This window comes from Cyprinus carpio, chromosome B13 (genome assembly GCF_018340385.1).
Source record: "Cyprinus carpio isolate SPL01 chromosome B13, ASM1834038v1, whole genome shotgun sequence".
Taxonomy (NCBI): domain Eukaryota; kingdom Metazoa; phylum Chordata; class Actinopteri; order Cypriniformes; family Cyprinidae; genus Cyprinus; species Cyprinus carpio.
The window spans coordinates 13,662,540-13,681,391 of NC_056609.1; the positions used below are offsets into that span (position 1 = coordinate 13,662,540).

Consider the following 18,852-nt stretch of genomic DNA (forward strand, 5'->3'; position numbering starts at 1 on the left):
CGCGTGCAAAGTCGGAAAAGCATATCGTTGCTGTAAAAGACCTACAGCGGGTGCAGGCGATCCGTCAGTTCTGTTCGGCTCCGTCACTAACGTTACCCGGTCCAAGTTCAGCGCGGGATTCCGTTTCTGTCGCATCCAGTGCCACACACAGTGGTTTCGGATCAACCTCCACACTGAAAGCGGAGGTCCTGTGGGTGTTGAATACTGTAACCAAACACCATTCGTACAACGGGAACGAGGATATTGCCGAACTTTTCCAAACAATGTTCCCAGACTCTGATATAGCCAAAACATTACGTGCGGGAAAGATAAGACCTCATACATCAGCCGGTTTGGCTTGGCAGATTATATTAAAAAAGTCCTCATCTCCAAGGTCTCGGGGCCTTATGTTCTCATGTTTGATGAAAGCTTAAATCACACAAGCAAGAAGAAACAGCTGGACATACACGTTCAGTTCTGGAATGACGACAAGGTGATACTTTACAATGTTACAATTGTTAAGTGTACCTGTGTTCTTGATACTCAAGAAAAAGAAGGCGAAGGCTTCAGTTTCTTAATCTTAAGAAATAATAGAATTACTCTTTAAATAATAAAACTTGTTACTTTCAATGAAAGTCAATAATAAAAAAAGACCTTTGAAAGGAATTTTAATTACTGAAGTTATTTATCGTAATTAGTGTAGGTCATAAATTCAAATCATAGTGGTCATAAAAAGGTCTTAAAAAGTCTTAAATTTGACTGATTAAACCCTGCAGAAACCCTGTTTAATATGCAGGCAAGATGAAAAGAATAATACCATATAAACTTCTCTAAAAACAGTAAGTTCCCTTCAGACATGCATTCATATAAACTCATGCACCTAAATGAATCACGATTTGTTTAGCATCTCAACCGATTTGAATCATCACATATTTGAATTGATTTTCAACCAGCTCGCGGTTAATCGTTTCATCCCTATTTTATATTGTGACGCATTAAAGGCCGGGACACACCAAGCTGACGGTCAGCTGCCTGCCAGCGTTGGGCAATCGGTGAACACTGTCGGACTAGTTTGTTTGTTGTGTTCCACTCGTCGGCGGTAGTTTGCCCGATTCAGCATGTTGAATTGGCATTGAGACAGTCGTTGAGAGAGAGAACACTGATTAGATGTTCGAGTTTAGCTCATGAGTCCGTGCCGGAGAATTAAAGTGAAAGTGATGAATTTGGGCAAGTAAATGAAGTTTATATGGTATTATTCACAGACAAAATGATGTTTTTTGATGTGACACGATCTTACCAAAGCATTCCAATATGCGAATGTTTTCATAACAAAATGAAAAAAGCCACTTAAAATTATATTCAACATAGCAAGCAAGAGCTGCTTTGTTTGACTTTAATTTTTAATGTAGAGCTGTACTGCACAACAGCATCTATTCTTGTGTGTTTACAAGGTTCTTACTAGGGGCCAAAGCATCTTACATCTGCTCTGAAAGTTGTAATCTGTTGGAGTTCACCAGGTCAGCCAGTTCACCATTGTAGCCAGTGTTTCATGCAACTTTCCAAAAATAAAGTTTTTACCTTTTTTTTACTTAAATATTTTAGTTGTACGCTTGCAGACTCAGAATTCAATGTGAAGGAAATACTTACAAACATGTAGTGCCACCAAATAGTTTGATTAAAAAAAAATTGAACTCTATGAACTGATTCTTTAAGGGTGCTTTTACACTAGCACTTTTGGCTCGTGAACCGTACCAGAGTCCACTTAAAAAGGATGGTCTGGGGTACGGCTCATGTGTACTCTGATACGGTTCACTGCTGATATGACCGCAGTTGTACCAAATCGTGGAAGTGAACCGGTATTAATGATGTATTATTTGATAAAAATGTGTTTCACTTACTTTCCTGACAAGCCTGACTGGCGCACTGCAAGCAGTGAGCTGTTTCATTTCTGTTCACCTTTAGCGTTCTTTAGAGAACTTGCAGAACATTCGTAAGACAGACGTAAGTGCCATTATGCACTGAAGCTTTGTAAACAAAATGAATGGTTCAAAAACGTAAATATGTAAAAGTGCAGTTAAGAGCAATGTTATGCATTTTGCCGCCTTCTCCTGCACCGTCGTTACTAAGCAACGGGGTAAACAGCTGCTGGCTTGATGACACAAACAAATCATGGTTCAGATCCAAATTAACTAATATGAACGCAGTCCAGCAGGGGGAGGGGGTAGCAGTCAAACCCGGGTTTGGACCAGGCAGTAGAACCAAGTGTGAAAGCACCCTAAATTAACTGATCAAAAAGACTCCTGAATTTGGGGATTACTGACTTGATGCAGCCTTATGAATCAGTGAATCCATGAACTGAATGAACTGCAAGCCCTTGCTTTGTAAAGCATGATTTAAACTGAACCAAGAGCTGTTATTGTGTTACGTGTTAAAGCATGTGAGGCTTAAATCAATTAAATTACTGAGTGCTTATTAGGATTGCAGAGGGTTGGAAAATTTCCGGTAGGCCTACATTTCTGGAAATTTTCCAGTACCTTCTATGGGAACTTCGTCTGGGGAATCATGGAAATATTCCAAGTTGGAAACTTGCCAGGAATTTATGGGAAAATATATATATATATATATATATATATATATATATATATATATATATATATATATATATATATATATATATATATATATATATATATATATATATATATGTATATATGTATGTATATATATGTATATGTGAGGTAAAAAAGCGTGAATAAAAAACAGAGGTAAAAACTATATAATTCTGTTCAGTTTCTTGCACAGAGTGATCGTTTTGTGTCTTTACACATCAATGTATCGTCAGGAGCCACAGGGTTTAATTTGGCTTTGTTTGTGTATGTTTTGTACTCTCAAAGCTGCGATTTCCATCCACTTACATTATAAGTCTGACAGACTGCAATGGTTTGAGTTAAAATTCTTCGTTTGTGTTCTACTGAAGAAACAAAGTTACCTACATCTTGGATGCCCTGGGGGTAAGCAGATAAACATCAAATTTTCATTTTTGGGTGAACTATCCCTTTAAGCAGCACAACTGTTTCCAAAAAGCATATTAGAATGATTTCTGAAGAATCATGTGCCACTGAAGACTGGAGTAATGATGTTCAAAATTCAGATTTACATCACAGAAATACATTATATTTTATTTATTAAAAAAGAGAAATACAATAAATTTTAAAGTATATTAAAACAGAAAACCATTATTTTAAATTGTAATATCGGTAATACTGCATAATATAACTGTTTTGTTCAGTATTTTTGATCAAATAAATGAAGGCTTGATGAGCAAAAGAGATGCAATGTTTAAAAACATTAAAAATAGTAATGTGTCCAAACTTTTGACCAGTACTGTACTTCAGTATGATAACAGAAAACTGGCTAGCAGAAAGAGCATCACAGCTTGAGCTAGTTTACACCTCATAAATTGTCAATGAATTAGTGCTAACTTGCTTAGATTTTTCATCTTGATTTACTGGCTAGCTAGCTACTGTAAAACACTTTTTGGTATTTACTAGTTAAACTTGAATTCCATAGATCAAATATATTTTGAATATCAAAACTTAGATGTAGTCTTGTAGAAAATAGAGGGAAATCCCCCTCTTAGGTGACTAAAGCCACGGTCACACTAGACTTTGAGCATGCGAAGTTCATTCGGCGGTGCTGCGAAATGGAGCGGAACCAGGATATGACATCACATGCCAAGGTTTTCACAGTACACCAAAAAATATCCTTACTAGTCATAATTATTTTAAATTTAAGTGAGTACAGTCAGTCACAAGTATAATTAATCAAATACTCATGCACACATACAAATCTCATGCAATAAATGCTCCTGTTTCCCTTGCCAACGCAAACCAAGCCGTTTCTTTTTTATGTGATTTTTGTAATCTTTTAAAATTGTGTTGTATAACACAGGATGATGTGACACTGCTAAAATTAGCGATTTCTCCAGGTTTTAAATTTCTGTACCGAGATGTCACTTTGTGATGTTTTGATCTTATATTGGTCTCACGCATTCACGTGACATGAATTCACAGGTCAGAGTTCACCAAACTTGACATCACAAAAGAACAGCACATTTTGTAATATTCATGTAATTTACGTGAATACTTACCGAGATTGACATTTTGATATTTTGTGTGCAGGATTTAAGAAATGATCTGTTCATTTTTTGGAGGAAAGCACAGTGCATTTAGGGGGTGTGGCCTCAATAGCCCTGCAGTAAGCTGTGTGCATGTGATAGAGCCATGTGTTGTGTAGTGTAGAAATTCAACTGAAATTGCATTAAATCTGGTTGTTTTAACCAAGATTATGCTGCAAGATTTTTTCTCAACTACGTTTAAGTTCACAGTTCCTGCAATTTTGCAAATTTCCAGTTTATTCCCGTTAATTCCCATATATTCCTGTTAACTCCCATGGAAAGTTTCCAGTCTTGAAAATTCCTGGAATTTTGCAGTCCTAGTGCTTATTCATAGAAGAGCATGTTGTTAATGTTTTAAACTATAAAGGTTATTTGCTCTGCTGCAAAAAAAGTACTTGCATGTTAGTTTGATCAGTTTGCACCTGAACATCTTATTTTGCAGAACAGTAGTCAAATTTTCACAGTGCAAGTAAGCTATCTGTCCTCATTTCAAATGGAACTAGCATTGTTATATATTTATTCGTGTACTCATGTAATGTTTGCTGTGAATCAAAGCTGTAACCTGTGGACAAAAAGAGCTGTCGTGTGACTGATCTGGCAGAGCGGCTGCCCTCCTTTCACTGTTGGCTGACTGTGAGCTCTGAGTTCCAGAACTCTGCTAGTGCTGTTGGATTAAACCTGTGATACTGAGGTCACCGCAGCATGAGTAAATAGGGTCACTTTCACTCTATCCTGTAAATAGATCCTGAGGTCTGATTCAGTGAGGAAGAGATTAACCCATTTCTTAGCATGTGTGGTTTTGGTTGCATAGGTTCTGAATGGAGCGTCCATATATCCTTGGAATATATGGCAGTTGCATAAACTTAGCCTCTATGTTAAGACAGTAACTAGTCTGACCAACTAGCAGTTAGGGTAATTAATCTTATTTTTGGATTCAACTCAGACTAATTTACATTTTTATGCAACCGGCCCGTGTGTTGTTACTCTCACCACGGTAACCAAGTGCCTCATCTCAGCGATAAACAAACAGAATTATGTTTTGATTTAAAAAAAAAAAAAAAAAAATGGTTAGATTTTGTGTCCACTGTTTAGTGTGATTCATTTGGCAAGTAGAAATAGTCCGGACAGCTACATGTCACAGCTTGACTTTGAGTTTTAACAGGCAGTTCATCTGAGGAGACCAAATCCTGTCTTCCTGCTGGGTGAGAAGTTTAATCTGTGCAATCACTTCTGTTGTGGTTACATTACTGATGTGATGAATGAATAAGATGATCACAGAAGAATGACAGCACTAGAGACATAGAAGCATCCTAAATGCTTCACCTTTGTGCGATTATACTTGTGATTTATACTATTTGTAAAAAAGGAAAAAGTGGGGTTATTGTTTTATTTAATTGTATTTAAATGTTCAAGGGTCTTTTGGTTATTTAAAAATAAAACTTAATACGACAACACTGAAGTTTTTCTTTTCTTCCTTCTGATGTAGTTCTAAAATTCCATATTTTGTCATGTATTCTGTATTTTCATATTTTAGAAATCACACTGGTTGAGTGATCTGTTCTTAAAAAGGACAAATTGTACTGCATTTGTATGACACAATGGAATGTTGTTGACTGTTTGTCAATATGTTATATTGTAACAGACTTTTTCTCTCAGCACATATAGGTGCTCTCCACTCAGCTAAAAATGTATAAGGGATAAATGTAAAGTCGGCCGGTCGTAATCACAAAACAAACCCTCATTGAGTGATCGGGACACTGATATGAAGCAGGGTGATATAGCCAAAAAATGATCATAAAATGTTTCATAGCAGTTGATATCAGTAATTATAATGCACAAACATTGTAGCTTAATCACAAAAAAGCATTATGTAATTATATTCCATTACTACTTTAATAAGTTTAATATATGTCTACATTAATAATATTATGAAATTCGATATGAATATCCTACATTTCTGCTACTATAACAATGTTGCAGTTAGTGTTACTACAGTAATTCCATGGTAAATCAGGCAAATTTGTAGATTGGAAAGCCTTCTGACAATATCGTTGCACACAGTGTTTCATCTGCCTTTAAACTAGGTTATATCATTGAGTGATTTGTGTTCTTTGCTGTATTAAAGCACTTCACACTGGATCTCACAGCGCTGTTTGGTGATTGCGTGACCTTATTACACGTCACCTAATTACACGCCTTCAAAACAAATAAATGCACATGAAATGTTGTACAGTGGTTAAAATTGATCAAATATATACAGTTTAACTATAAATATACAAAAATATTTTACTGCAGAATTTAATTGATCGGCAGTTTGATTCAACTCAGCAATGAAGCAGCACTAGACTGTTCTCATAGAGCCGTGTAATATATATATATATATTTTTTTTTTTTTTGTGGCTAACACTTGAATAGCAGTGCAGGATGCACTTATTATCGTGGCTCTGGTTTGTTGATTTTCAGAAGCTACGCCCTCTCTATAGCTAAAGGGCCAAGAATCTCTTCATGTTTATTTCACTCAAAGTTTGTTGTTAATAGAGATCCGTCTATTGAGCACTAAGACTAAACCTTCCACATTTGTGTTCACTCTGCAGTGGGCATTTTTGGACTGTATGTGCTGTTTTGTTCCCCCTCTAATTCTAATCTTCAGCAGCTCTTGGTATGCGTTTACAGCACTGATCGAGTGAGAGAGGATGCTTAATGTTAGCTTATATGCATTTAAGCTGCAGTGATCATATATTTTTAGGTTTAAATTAAACTTTTAAATGATGTTTTAGTGTTTTTATTTTATTTTTATTTTTTTTGTTGTAAACCCACTTTCCATGTCTTTTCTTCAACGTTTCTTATTTTTTCTCTGTCTCTGCAGAACGTGGCCTGAGGCATGGGGGCGTTTTTAGATAAGCCCAAAACAGAGAAATACAATGCGCATGGGGAAGGGAATGGCCTGCGCTTTGGCCTCAGCAGCATGCAGGGATGGAGGGTGGAGATGGAGGATGCACACACAGCAGCCGTAGGCCTGCCACACGGCTTGGATGACTGGTCCTTCTTTGCCGTCTACGATGGGCATGCCGGCTCGCGTGTTGCAAACTACTGCTCCAAACACCTGTTGGAACATATCGTCGCCGCAGGGTCAGCAGATGAACTGCGAAAGGCTGGAGCTCCGGCACCTGAGACGCCAGCCATAGAAGCGGTGAAGAGGGGTATCCGCGCTGGCTTCCTGAGGATCGACGAACACATGCGCAGCTTCACAGACCTGCGAAACGGAATGGACCGCAGTGGCTCCACTGCGGTGGCTGTGCTGCTCTCTCCAGAACATCTGTACTTCATTAACTGCGGGGACTCACGGGCCCTTCTCTGCCGCAACGCTCATGTCTGCTTCTCCACGCAGGACCATAAACCCTGCGACCCACGGGAGAAGGAGCGTATACAGAATGCAGGTGGCTCTGTGATGATCCAGAGGGTTAATGGATCGCTGGCTGTATCCCGAGCACTGGGTGACTATGACTACAAGTGTGTAGAGGGCAAGGGCCCCACAGAGCAGCTCGTGTCACCGGAGCCTGAAGTATTTGAAATCGCTCGGTCAGATGCGGAGGATGAATTCGTGGTGCTGGCGTGTGACGGTATTTGGGATGTGATGAGCAACGAGGAGCTATGTGCCTTTGTACGATCGAGGCTGGAGGTGACGGATGACCTGGAGAGAGTGTGCAACGAGGTTGTGGATACCTGTCTACATAAGGTACAGTTCCTTACTCTAACTTCTGTGACAGCTTTTTATGTTGCATGATTGTTTTGTCCTCAAGTGAGATTGTATCCTATTTTCTTCTTTCTTTTTCTACTTCAGGGAAGTCGAGATAATATGAGTATTGTATTAGTCTGTTTGCCAAATGCACCCCAGGTGTCAGAAGAAGCGGTAAAGAGAGATGCTGAGTTGGACAAGTACCTCGAGTCTCGTGTGGAAGGTGAGAAATAGAAGTGTTTGTTGGCCCACCACATGATGCCTAGTTTGTTTACCATAGGTCTGCGAGCTTTCAGTCATCTGATGGAATTATAACTACATTTTTGCGTACAATAGAACAAATAAAAACAATTTAATAAAGACACAAAAGAAGTAAATGGTGTTCAGAGTTGTTTTGCAGTAACAAGTATTCAAGCAACTGCTGACATTGAAAATAGTGGTCCAATTAAAAACAAGACTAGTGTAATCTTTATATTTAATATCAGAGTAGGCTTGCTGCGATTGTAACCCCCCCCCCACTGTCGTTTTGATTTTTTATAGTAATAAAAAACATTTAGTTCAGTTAGAGAACAGGCACTGCAATTAAAAACTGAACATGGCTACCTAATGAAACATGCCGAACAACAGTCACGTCACAGATCAGGAGCCAGGAGTCAGATCAAAAGCATCTGTTTGGCAATATTTTGGATTTTGAAATGCCTGTTGACTTTTGCCGTCTATCATATGTGATTTCAGAAGTTTTTTTTAAACATTTGTTTCTCATTCCTTTCCACAGTGTTAAAAGTTTATGCTGCGCCACCAAGCTTTCTTATTCGTTTTGCATTTCTTATTCATTTCTTATTTATTTGGTTCCACAGTGGTTGCTGATTTTCAGTTTTGAAGCATTGCCTATACCCATTTAGACTTTTTGTAAATTATTTTATATAAGGCATATAGCATGGTTGATTTTTATTTGTTTTGTTAATAAAACTTCCTATATATATATGATGTTGATGTGATGAGACACTTATTCCACGAGACTGGGTTCATGTGAATGAGACAGGACAAGATTTTTAGACTTTGAAGAAATTCTCAATGATGAAATATATAGGGAAAAATAGTCTTTTATTCAACTGAAAAACACAAAAAAAAATTTGGGGGAATTTTGAAATCTACTTGTACTTTATGAAATTAAACATCCATTTTAATTGATTTTATGCAGTAATAAACATGTAAACAAAACATGCAGAATGTAACAGGCAAGTAATTGCATAAATATTAGAATTAGTATAAATAAACAACACAAATATCTCAAGCAGTCAGTCAAGTTTACATTATTTAGTAAACTGATTTCAACTTTAATAAAAAATATTCAATAAACACGATTTATGTATCCATTTAAAAAAATAAAGCAGTGGTTCCCAAAATGGGGGGCGTGGCAAGACTGAGGGATAGTTAGGGCCCTACGAAATCCATTTAATTTTATTCCAATTTCTGTTTTTTCCGTTTTAATTTTTCTGGATTCCGTTTTAATTTTTCTCGACTCCTTTTTAATAGTTAAATTAAATTGTATTAATCAAAAAAGCATGTCTAATTAATTAAAATTCAAAATAGGGTTTCCATTTACCTAAGATGTGGCAAACTATTGAACAAATCTGTCTGAGATTGAAACCAGTTATCTAAAAAGATGTGAAAAACCACACAAACAAAAATCTGACTCTTTATTGTATCATATTGATATTGATATATCACTTGCATAATAATTTGGAACACGGTGTATTAGGGATTAACTGAGAGCCAGTTGAAAATCGAATAAAATAGGTGACTATTCAAATCAGTTGAGATGCTAAACAGATCGCCATTCAGTTAGGGGTTGGAGTTTATATGAATGTATATCTAAGGGGAACTTACTGTTTTTAGAAAAGGTTAGATGGTATTTTTTCTTTTTATCTTGCCATAAGTGCAGTGCTGCTTTGTTTACAGCGGAAACCAAGGAAACGCTTTAAGCGCAATCTGCTGGCAGAGAGTGAAATTACGTCTCATTCAGGTCATCTGCTGTTTCTGTTTCATGAACATATTTTTGTATAGTTTCACAAAACTGAAGGCAATCATTGTTTTTGCTTCAAATTTCGAAATTATACAATCAAATTTAGATTAAAAACTGCTCGTGTTGCATGTATGCAGCATCTTTGTTTGGATCATGATTAAAATGCAGTGGTTGCCTGCCTTTAATTTTAAATGGAAAGAGCACAGACAAAGCCTTATTTTGTTTATATGAAGAGATTTCTTTTATTTGTGTTATTTATTTGATTTGGGGCTTGTTTTAAAATTTCAGTTTAATTTTATTTACATTATATTTAAATTTTGTTATTTAGCAGACGCTTTTATCCAAAGTGACTTATAAATGAGGACAATAGAAACAATCAAAGCCAGCAAAAGAGCAATAATATGCAAGTGCTATATTAGTATATTATTATAGTGTTATTTCAATTTCACAAAGAAACGTGCAGCATTTTGTCCAAGCAATAATAAAAGAACACATTTAATTTATAATTTGTCTTAAATCTCATTTTGTTAAAATTTTGTTAAAATTTTGTTTTGTGAAATCAAAACTGTGAATTGAATCGAATCGTGACGAGTGAATCTATACATCCCTAATATATATATATATATTATATATTACATATATACATAATATGCTAAGTGAGTATGACGTTGTATTTTGTAATTGACGGCGAATTGCGGGTAAAGCGAAGGGAAGCAAGAAAAGTGGGAAAGCTAAAACAAACAACCCCCGCCCTCCACCCCACAGTGATACCAGTATTACTGGTGTTGTCACGCATCGATTAACTGGTGGAAAAAAATTTATCACCGTCACAACCCTATTTCAGAGCCGAATAAAATATCAATTTAATCAACAAACTGATATTAGTTCTTATCTATTAAACTCACTCAGCTGCATAGTTTGGACCCTTAAAATTACAAATATTATTTTTTAAATTTATCAAAAAGATTCCCTATATTAGTTTCCTGCACCACTTTACTGCAGCAATCCTTAATCCATATATAAGTGATGACTTTTGATTTGATGCATGCATTTGTGGAAAAACAAACATACAGTGCAACCAGTGCAGTCAAATCCAAAAAGAAATAGTTAAAGAATTATTGAATCAAATTCAGAAAACGTCCCCTTCCTTCACACCTTTTCTGTTCTGGAACATGCTATCCTGTCTCCACCCCTTTAATCTTTCTCTCTTCCTAGTTTAATATCTCTCAATAACCTGACACTGTTCCTTTTTTACTTTTTTTTTTCCACATTGGCCTTTCCTTGCTGTATTGTACATTGGACATATTCTGGCAAGTTGTTGTTGGTTTTGTGGGGTTTTAGGGGTTATGTAAACTCTTGGCCTTCAGCTTTGGGCAAAGGTTGGGTTAACGTTGTTGTAATGTTTGGCTGGGTGCTGAGAGGGCCTGAGGGAGTCATCGGCACTGCTCTGGTGAGGAATGTGCTGGCTGAACATCTAACTGGCAACAGGCCTAGAGCGGCCCAGAGCAGCCCAACTGGGCCACAGGCTTTCTTTCCAGAGTCTCACTCTTGCCTCTCAGTGTCTCTGCAGTTTTTTTCTTTCTTATGTCTTTATCTCCCATTTCTCTTTTTTGAATATAATACTAGCTCTAACACCAATGCTCTATACTAGTTCTCGCAATAAATTACTCATTCCTTCATACACATACAATAGTTAACATATACACAGAGTTTTCTTGCATACATTGTAGTGTTCCATTAAATGCAGCAGTCAAATATGCATTTAGCTTTAATCTGTGGTTTATCCTTTCTGTTTCCTAATCAGAGCTCATTGAGAAAGCAGGGGAAGAAGGTGTGCCTGAGCTGGCGCATGTCATGAGCAACCTGTCCCAAGAAAGCATCCCCAGTCTCCCACCAGGGGGCGGCCTTGCCAGCAAGTAAGTAAATATTATGGTTACAAACATGTTAACGTGCCTAATATTTAAGAATCTGGAATGCTAACACAGAGTTTACAGGTATAGGCCCAAGTACACTTGACCCAGAATCTAGCTTGGCTTTATAACCTCTACACCACTTAACCCAAAAAAATCTTTGGCTGTTGTATTTCTCCGCAGGCACAGTGTTATTGAAGCAGTGTACAACCGGTTGAACCCCCAAAGAGAAGAGGATGGTGTGAGTATGAACAGAGTCTGGCCTTTTTAAAGGTCTAGAACCTCCTGGTATGATGACAGCAATACATTTAGCCCCTGGTCTTACCATAAAAATGTAGAAATGTTAACTTCCCCTAGACCTGTTGGACTCATCTCATCATGAGACGTTGACTTGTTTTGCACCTCGCTCACTGTTTATACCTGGTATTAACATCCATCAAACCAGAGTCACTTAGTGTTACTTTCTCACTCCGAGTGTTTGCTCTCTCCATCCCACTCGCCTACTTTGCTCATTTATTTACTGCTGAGAGTAAAACATCCTGCTCAAATCACAGCTGTAATGAGCTCATTCAATGATCCTCTGCCCCAAAGCACAGCGGTTAAGATCACCACATCACAAACACTCCTAATGCATCCCATCAAGGAGATGAGCTGAGATCTCGAAGCATGACCAATAAGACTTGGTTAGTGAGCACACAAGAATGTTATTTCATCAGCTTTTTATGCTATTATGAGCTCTTCAGCCATGTCTCATGATGATGATGATGTCACTGCTCAACATGTGATCTGGCAAAACTTCTCTAGGGTTTGCTTGTTGTAAAGCTTGCGTTTGGTTACCTGTCTTGTCGGTGTACCCATGAACATAAACGTTTGTGTGTGTGTGTGTGTGTGTGTGTGTGGCTCAGAAGAATGTGTCAGTTAGTTTTGTATGTTCAATTAGTGTGACACATTCTCATGTTTTGGTCTGGACACCAGTTGGACAAAGCTGGAGTTTTGATCCAAGTGTTCCCCTCTCCCCTATTGGACATCCAAGCGATATCTGATGTGTGTGTGTGAGAGAGAGATGGTGTTGTCTAAGCTCTTGGACTCTCCTCATTAGGGTTGTCACGATACCAAAATGCCAGTAATTGATACCAGTGCCAGAGAGATTTCAGGATTCTTGATACCACTTTTGATACCAAAGCAAAACTAATTTAAGTAAAAATACTAAAGAAAAAAAAAAAAAAACTAAGTAAAATACTTAAACTTAATATATTAACAAATTAAACTGAAATGATGGAATGTGCACTGGAATGTTTGGGGTCAGTAAGATTTGTTTTAAAGAAATTATGCTTTCATTGCTTTTATACTTTTTATTACTTATGTAATTTAATTTGACACTAAAGAAAACAAACATTTTCTATTTCAAATAAATGCAGTTTTTGTGAACTTTGTTCTCCTAAGAATCCAATCCAGAAAAAAATATATCACAGTTTAAACAATTTTCATGGTTGAACAATTTTTTTTTTTGATTGATAATTATTAGGATTGTTTATTGTTCTTAAAATTGGTATTTTTTAGTGATTTTTGTTGGGTCATGTAACTCTAGTAGTGGCTGCTGAAAATTCAGCTTTGAAGCAAAAAAAGCAAATATCAGCTTTTATATTAAATTGTAGTAATATTTCACAGTATGGCTGTTTTTACTGTATTTTTGATCAAATAATCGCAGCTTTGGTGAGTATGAAACATTACAAAGTCTTACCAACCCTAAACTTTGAAATAGTATGTTTACATTCAAGTATAGCTTAAAGCCAGTGTAGATTTTCCAAGTAATCATTTGAGTTAACATTAATAACTTTTTTTCATGTCAGTATTGTGGTTTGATTATTTTTATTAACATAATAGTTATATTTACTTTATTAAATTATATTAAATATTAAATAAAATGTAATATTATTTACATTTTAGTATCAACTTGGTACTTTTGACACCCCTAGGCCTCCCTAGTGAGTGATGTTGGCTTGTTGTGAGCAGTAGACTAGATCCTTGTGTTTTTCAGTGATAGCCAGTGACGATGTTTAGTAAGCTTTATACTCTGTCCATCCCTCCTTTTGTCAATAATTCCTTTTTAAAGTACCACAACATGTGTTTCACAGCCAGATGTACAGTTTACAGTCATATAGCTATAACCTATAGCTATATATAATTATAAACCAAGGATGGTATTCATATCAAGAATAAACATATTTGAGGCACATTAAGAGGCTACTGCACATTAACAGAACTAATGATGTATGTGTTCACCCTTTGATTAATGCAGCCCAGCTGTTTTATTTGGTAAGTTGATTACTAATTGATACTGATGTTTTCTGCAGAAAGAGTGACTTGAGTTTGTTTGAACATTGCGGCAGAAGCTCACCTAATCTACCCCGTGTGTACTGACCTTATGAAAGCAGCAGTAGAGGGAATTTTCCATTTATTTAACTGGTGGTTTGTGGCTATCCATGTTTGTTTTATGCGGTTTGCAGTGTGACTAAACTGTCAAAGTATAGTTATATTATATTATACCTGTTAAATATTCAAGCCCTGCAGATAATTCACTTCTTTATTTGTGTTTTACATTACCAAAGCAACAGTGTTCCTGTCAATGAATGCAGATGACTTGTTTAACTTGGCTTTCATTTCAAGTCCTGCTCGTGTATGTTCTGTGTCTAGAAATGGCTTACCTAGATGTGTCCTTGAAAAGTAATCATATTAGGGACCAAAAATATTACTCACTAATCTCTAATCAGCCATTTTACAGGGGTTTGGATCAATTTTTCCATAATCTTTCATGTTGATGATTTGCACATGGATGTTTTTTGTCTGTGATGCAGATGTGTAACTTTGGCTGCTGGGAAGTGAGAGAAGGAAATAATAGTAGAGGAAAAAACATCAGATCAGAAATGTAAATCTGATGAACCCATTGCTTTTCCTTCTCTGAATCATGCATGTGCCTTGTACAACAGTTAATTTGTTGATCTCATGTGAAGAAATAATTAAATCAGAGATGAAATCACAGTTTTACTACAAATAAAATATTAGACAGAGAAACAAGAACGGCACAATTCTGGTTTCAAGGTTCAGTAATCGCTGTAATGGTTAGCTGTAATGGAGTATGGGAGACCAGGGGCAATTGTAATATGTTTTCTCACTGTCCAAGTGCTTTTTGTCATGCCTCCTTTCTTTTTGTTAAGTTCTATATACAGTTTTTGCTTAAACTGTCACTGGTAGCTACTCTACAGAATTTTGGATAGATTAAAATTAAAACTGGATTCTTTTAAATGTGTAAAGCACATTATTTCATTGAAGTAGTTTAGTTTAAGACTTGATAGACATTCACATACTCAGTCGAGATAACTTATACTTTGCTGAATAATTGTTTGTACATGCTGAAACGTAAATGTATATTTTAATAACAAGGATTTAACCCATTTTAGATAATTAAACTGTCAAAGTTTTGATTTTTTTCCCCTCGAGTATTAGTTTAGTATGGCTGCATTTATTTGAACAAAATACAACAAAAATAGTAATATTGCAAAGTATTAAAATTTAAAAGTTTTCTGTTTTAACGTATTTATAATTTATTAGATAAGCCAATGATCCTTTAGAAATCATGTTAATATGCTGATTTGCTGCTCAAGAAACATTTATTATTATCAATGTTGAAAACACTTAATATTATAATATACTGTATAATAATATTGTTATTATATGTATATTTTATTTTTATTGATTGAAAAGAAAGTAAAAAAAGCATTTATTTGAGAGAGAAATATTTTTAAAACAATTAATGCATCAGTTCATAAAAACATTAATTTATTAAAAAAAAAATCAAACTACAAACATTTGACCATATCTTAATTAAGCTGATGGTCTTTTCTGTGTGGTGTTTCTCTGCAGAGTGGGGCTGACCTTGAGGACCCGTGGTAGTCATCCCGCCTGAGGAATGAGCACCTTTTCTACACAAGACCTCAGTCATGTTTCTTTTTTTCCAGTGAAACCAAGAGATTCAACGGACAGTCTTTCAAAAGTCACAACACAATGGAAACCCAATACAACCAAAAGCATTACAAACACTTTTTTTCTAATATATGAGGGAAAGAATGCAGTTCCAGTTTTAAAAACAAACTCAAACACGAAAATAACAAAATACACATCATACAATAAAAAACTGTTTTTCTCACTTTTTTTGTGGTGGCTGTGGGTGTTCATTTTGAAACCGAGGATGTTTTGCGGGATGGACCCATGTACGTGCTGTGGTGCCTTTTCAAGTTGGAAAAGAGGTTTGCCAATCCCAGATGCCCTGAGCCCTTACAGTTAATAAACTTGGCTATGAGAGACCGCTGCAGCCCCTGGTATGGGGTTATGGATCATCACTGGGTTTAATTGAGGATATATTTGACTGATGAATGCGTGTGGATCGTGTTTTAAACAATTGCTTCATTACTACATAACCTGCGTGGAAAGGATTGAAGCTTGTTGGCTTTTTGCACCTTCCCTCCCTCCTCGTGCGCTGACTGACCTTTAGGTAGAACCTCGGACACGACTTGGCTTCGTTTTGCAGGTTATCACTTGATTGGTTGTCAAAAGCTTTTTAATCCTGCTGTTTCAGAGAATATAGAATATATAGAGATAAATATATATAAATTCATACATATATATTTTTTATTTTCCTCAAGTTTGACGTTCTTTGTGGCTTAACGTGTGAAGCAATAGAGTTGTGTTGGTGGCGCCCAGTGAGCGTGCCACGTTGTGTGAATACTTTAGACACACTGAGATTGTCGATGTACTTGTGTAACCCAGCCACCCAAGGACTGTGGGTGATGTTGGCTGAAAGGGATTGTAAGTACCCACCAAAGCCACGCAGCTTTTCTCAGCTCCCCCTTTGTATTATATCTCTCAGTCTTCTCTTCTTATTGGCCCTCACTTTCACAATGCAGATGTGAACTTGCAGTAACCTGCCTTTCCTTTTTTTTTCCTTTTTCCCTTCAGAGTATATTGTAAAGTGGTGTTTTTTTGTTTTGGTTAGCTGATCACGAAAATACTAGCTTTGTGATGAATTCACAAGTTATTTTCTGATTCATCATACAAGTGTAATGTCAGATATGTTTTCAGCAGTCCATGGACTTAAGTACTGAGAAACTGAAAGGTGATATTGAGCAGAACAATAAAGATAAAGTAAAAAGCAGTCTTGCTCTTCATGATTAATCACATTGGAAAGAGCCTAATGGCTGAGAGAAAACCCATTTTGAGTAAGCAGTATTAATGTATTGTATGCACATTATAGCTTGTTCTGGCCAAGAGCCGCCCATTTGGAAAGGAAGAGACTGTCTGGCCGGAATGTAAAGCAACCAGATGCAGATTGATTTGTTTTTGCGTACATTTTAATGGATGATAGTGCAATTACATACTGTGATTTTTTTCAAATGATGGTATTCTCAGTGAAAATTTACCCATAAAACACATAAATATGTATAGATGTTGTGATCTGTATTCTGAGTAAACAAAGCTGAATATACAGTGCTGATCTACTTAATGTACTATTTAGTACTACGAACCTGAACATATTTCAAAGATTTGAGGTCTCTACACCAGCAGAAGTTGGCAAATGTAGTGATTTTTTTTATTTTATTTAAAGCACTTATTGTATCAACCTTACCATTATAAACATGACTTTGCTGTCAAGTGATTAAAAAAGTGTTGGAGGTTAGATTAGTGCTTATCAGATTGAGAAAGTGCTTTCAAGTTTTGAATGCTATATGCATCCTATGGTCAGTGAGCAGACTGTGGGCGGTATGGCTAATAATGAGTGCTACGGTATGCTATAGTATATAGAGTATCATGAAAGCCTGTTTTAAATATCGCAGAACAAGTTTTGGTTTATTTGGATTTTATTTAGTTCCAGACATATGGTAAAGATATAAAAAGTGTACCTGTAACAAGGAATGCATTGTGTGATTTAAAAGAAAGACCAGCTGCATTAACAGCTGCTCATTCAAATTAAAATAGCATAAATGTATATAATCAAGTTGCAGTTTACATACTAATTGTTGACTAGTTACATTAAAAGTTTAATATTTTGTTCATTTTTGTAGAGTTCAGATTACATCTGTCATTGAGGTGGTACCCTAAGGTACAAATATTATTGTACCTTATTTTCATCATTATGAAATGTTTTTCTCTAATACACGTTGGACACAATTATTGGCACCCCTAGAAATTCTTATGAGTATATCTCTGAAGTATATATTTCCATTCATATTCACAATTTTGAGCACTCCAGGGTGAATATGAACATGAAATTATCCAGCCATGGCTTCCTGTTTCACAGAAATATAAATAGGAGGGAAAACAAAGCCCAAATTCCTTTAATCATCCATCACAATGAGAAAAACCAAAGAATGTATTTCTGATGTGCAGCAAAAGATAACTGATCTTCACAAATTAGTGAAGTTGCTTTAAGAAAAGAGCTAGAGCAGTGAAAATTCCCATTTCCACCATCAGGGCAATAATTAAGAATTTTCAATCAACAGAAAATGTTACGAAACTGCCTGGAAGAGGACGTGTGTCTGTATCGTCCTAATGCACGGTGAGGAGGAGAGTTTTTGTGGCTAAAGACTCTCCAAGGACCACAGCTGGAGAAATGCAGAAAATAGTTGATTCTCGGGGTCAGAAAACCTTTAAAAGAAAAATTGTCAAACAGAACCTACATCACCACATGTTGTTTGGGAGGGTTTCAAGAAAAATTCTCCTAGCTCATCCAAAAATAAACAGCATGTTCAGTTATCAGACACGACTGGAACTTCAAAGGGACTGGCTTCTATAGTCAGATGAAACTAAAAAATGAGCTTTTTAGCACCAAACACTCAAGATGGGTTTGGTGAACACAGGGATAAAAAGTACCCCATGTGTACAATGAAATAAACTGCTGTATTTTTGACATTGTGAGCCTATATTTCTGCTGGAGGTCCTGGACATCTTGTTTAGACACACAACATCACTG

At 36.3% G+C, this 18,852-nt stretch overlaps 1 protein-coding gene across 3 annotated transcripts in view; it reads left to right on the plus strand.

The window, feature by feature from the left end:
- LOC109055250 (protein phosphatase 1B-like) overlaps positions 1–17,037 on the plus strand; it is a 38,980-nt gene extending 21,943 nt beyond the window's left edge. For 2 of the 3 annotated variants that reach the window (XM_042736713.1, XM_042736714.1), the window contains exons 2-6: positions 7,023–7,892; positions 7,998–8,115; positions 11,723–11,834; positions 12,012–12,069; positions 15,750–17,037. In XM_042736713.1, coding sequence (XP_042592647.1) covers positions 7,038–7,892; positions 7,998–8,115; positions 11,723–11,834; positions 12,012–12,069; positions 15,750–15,779 — 1,173 coding nt within the window. In that variant the 5' untranslated portion in view covers positions 7,023–7,037 and the 3' untranslated portion in view covers positions 15,780–17,037. Of the gene's footprint in view, positions 1–5,210; positions 5,359–7,022; positions 7,893–7,997; positions 8,116–11,722; positions 11,835–12,011; positions 12,070–15,749 lie in introns of those variants that run through there. The other variant, XM_042736715.1, reaches the window with a different exon arrangement.
- Positions 17,038–18,852: the final 1,815 nt, after the last annotated feature.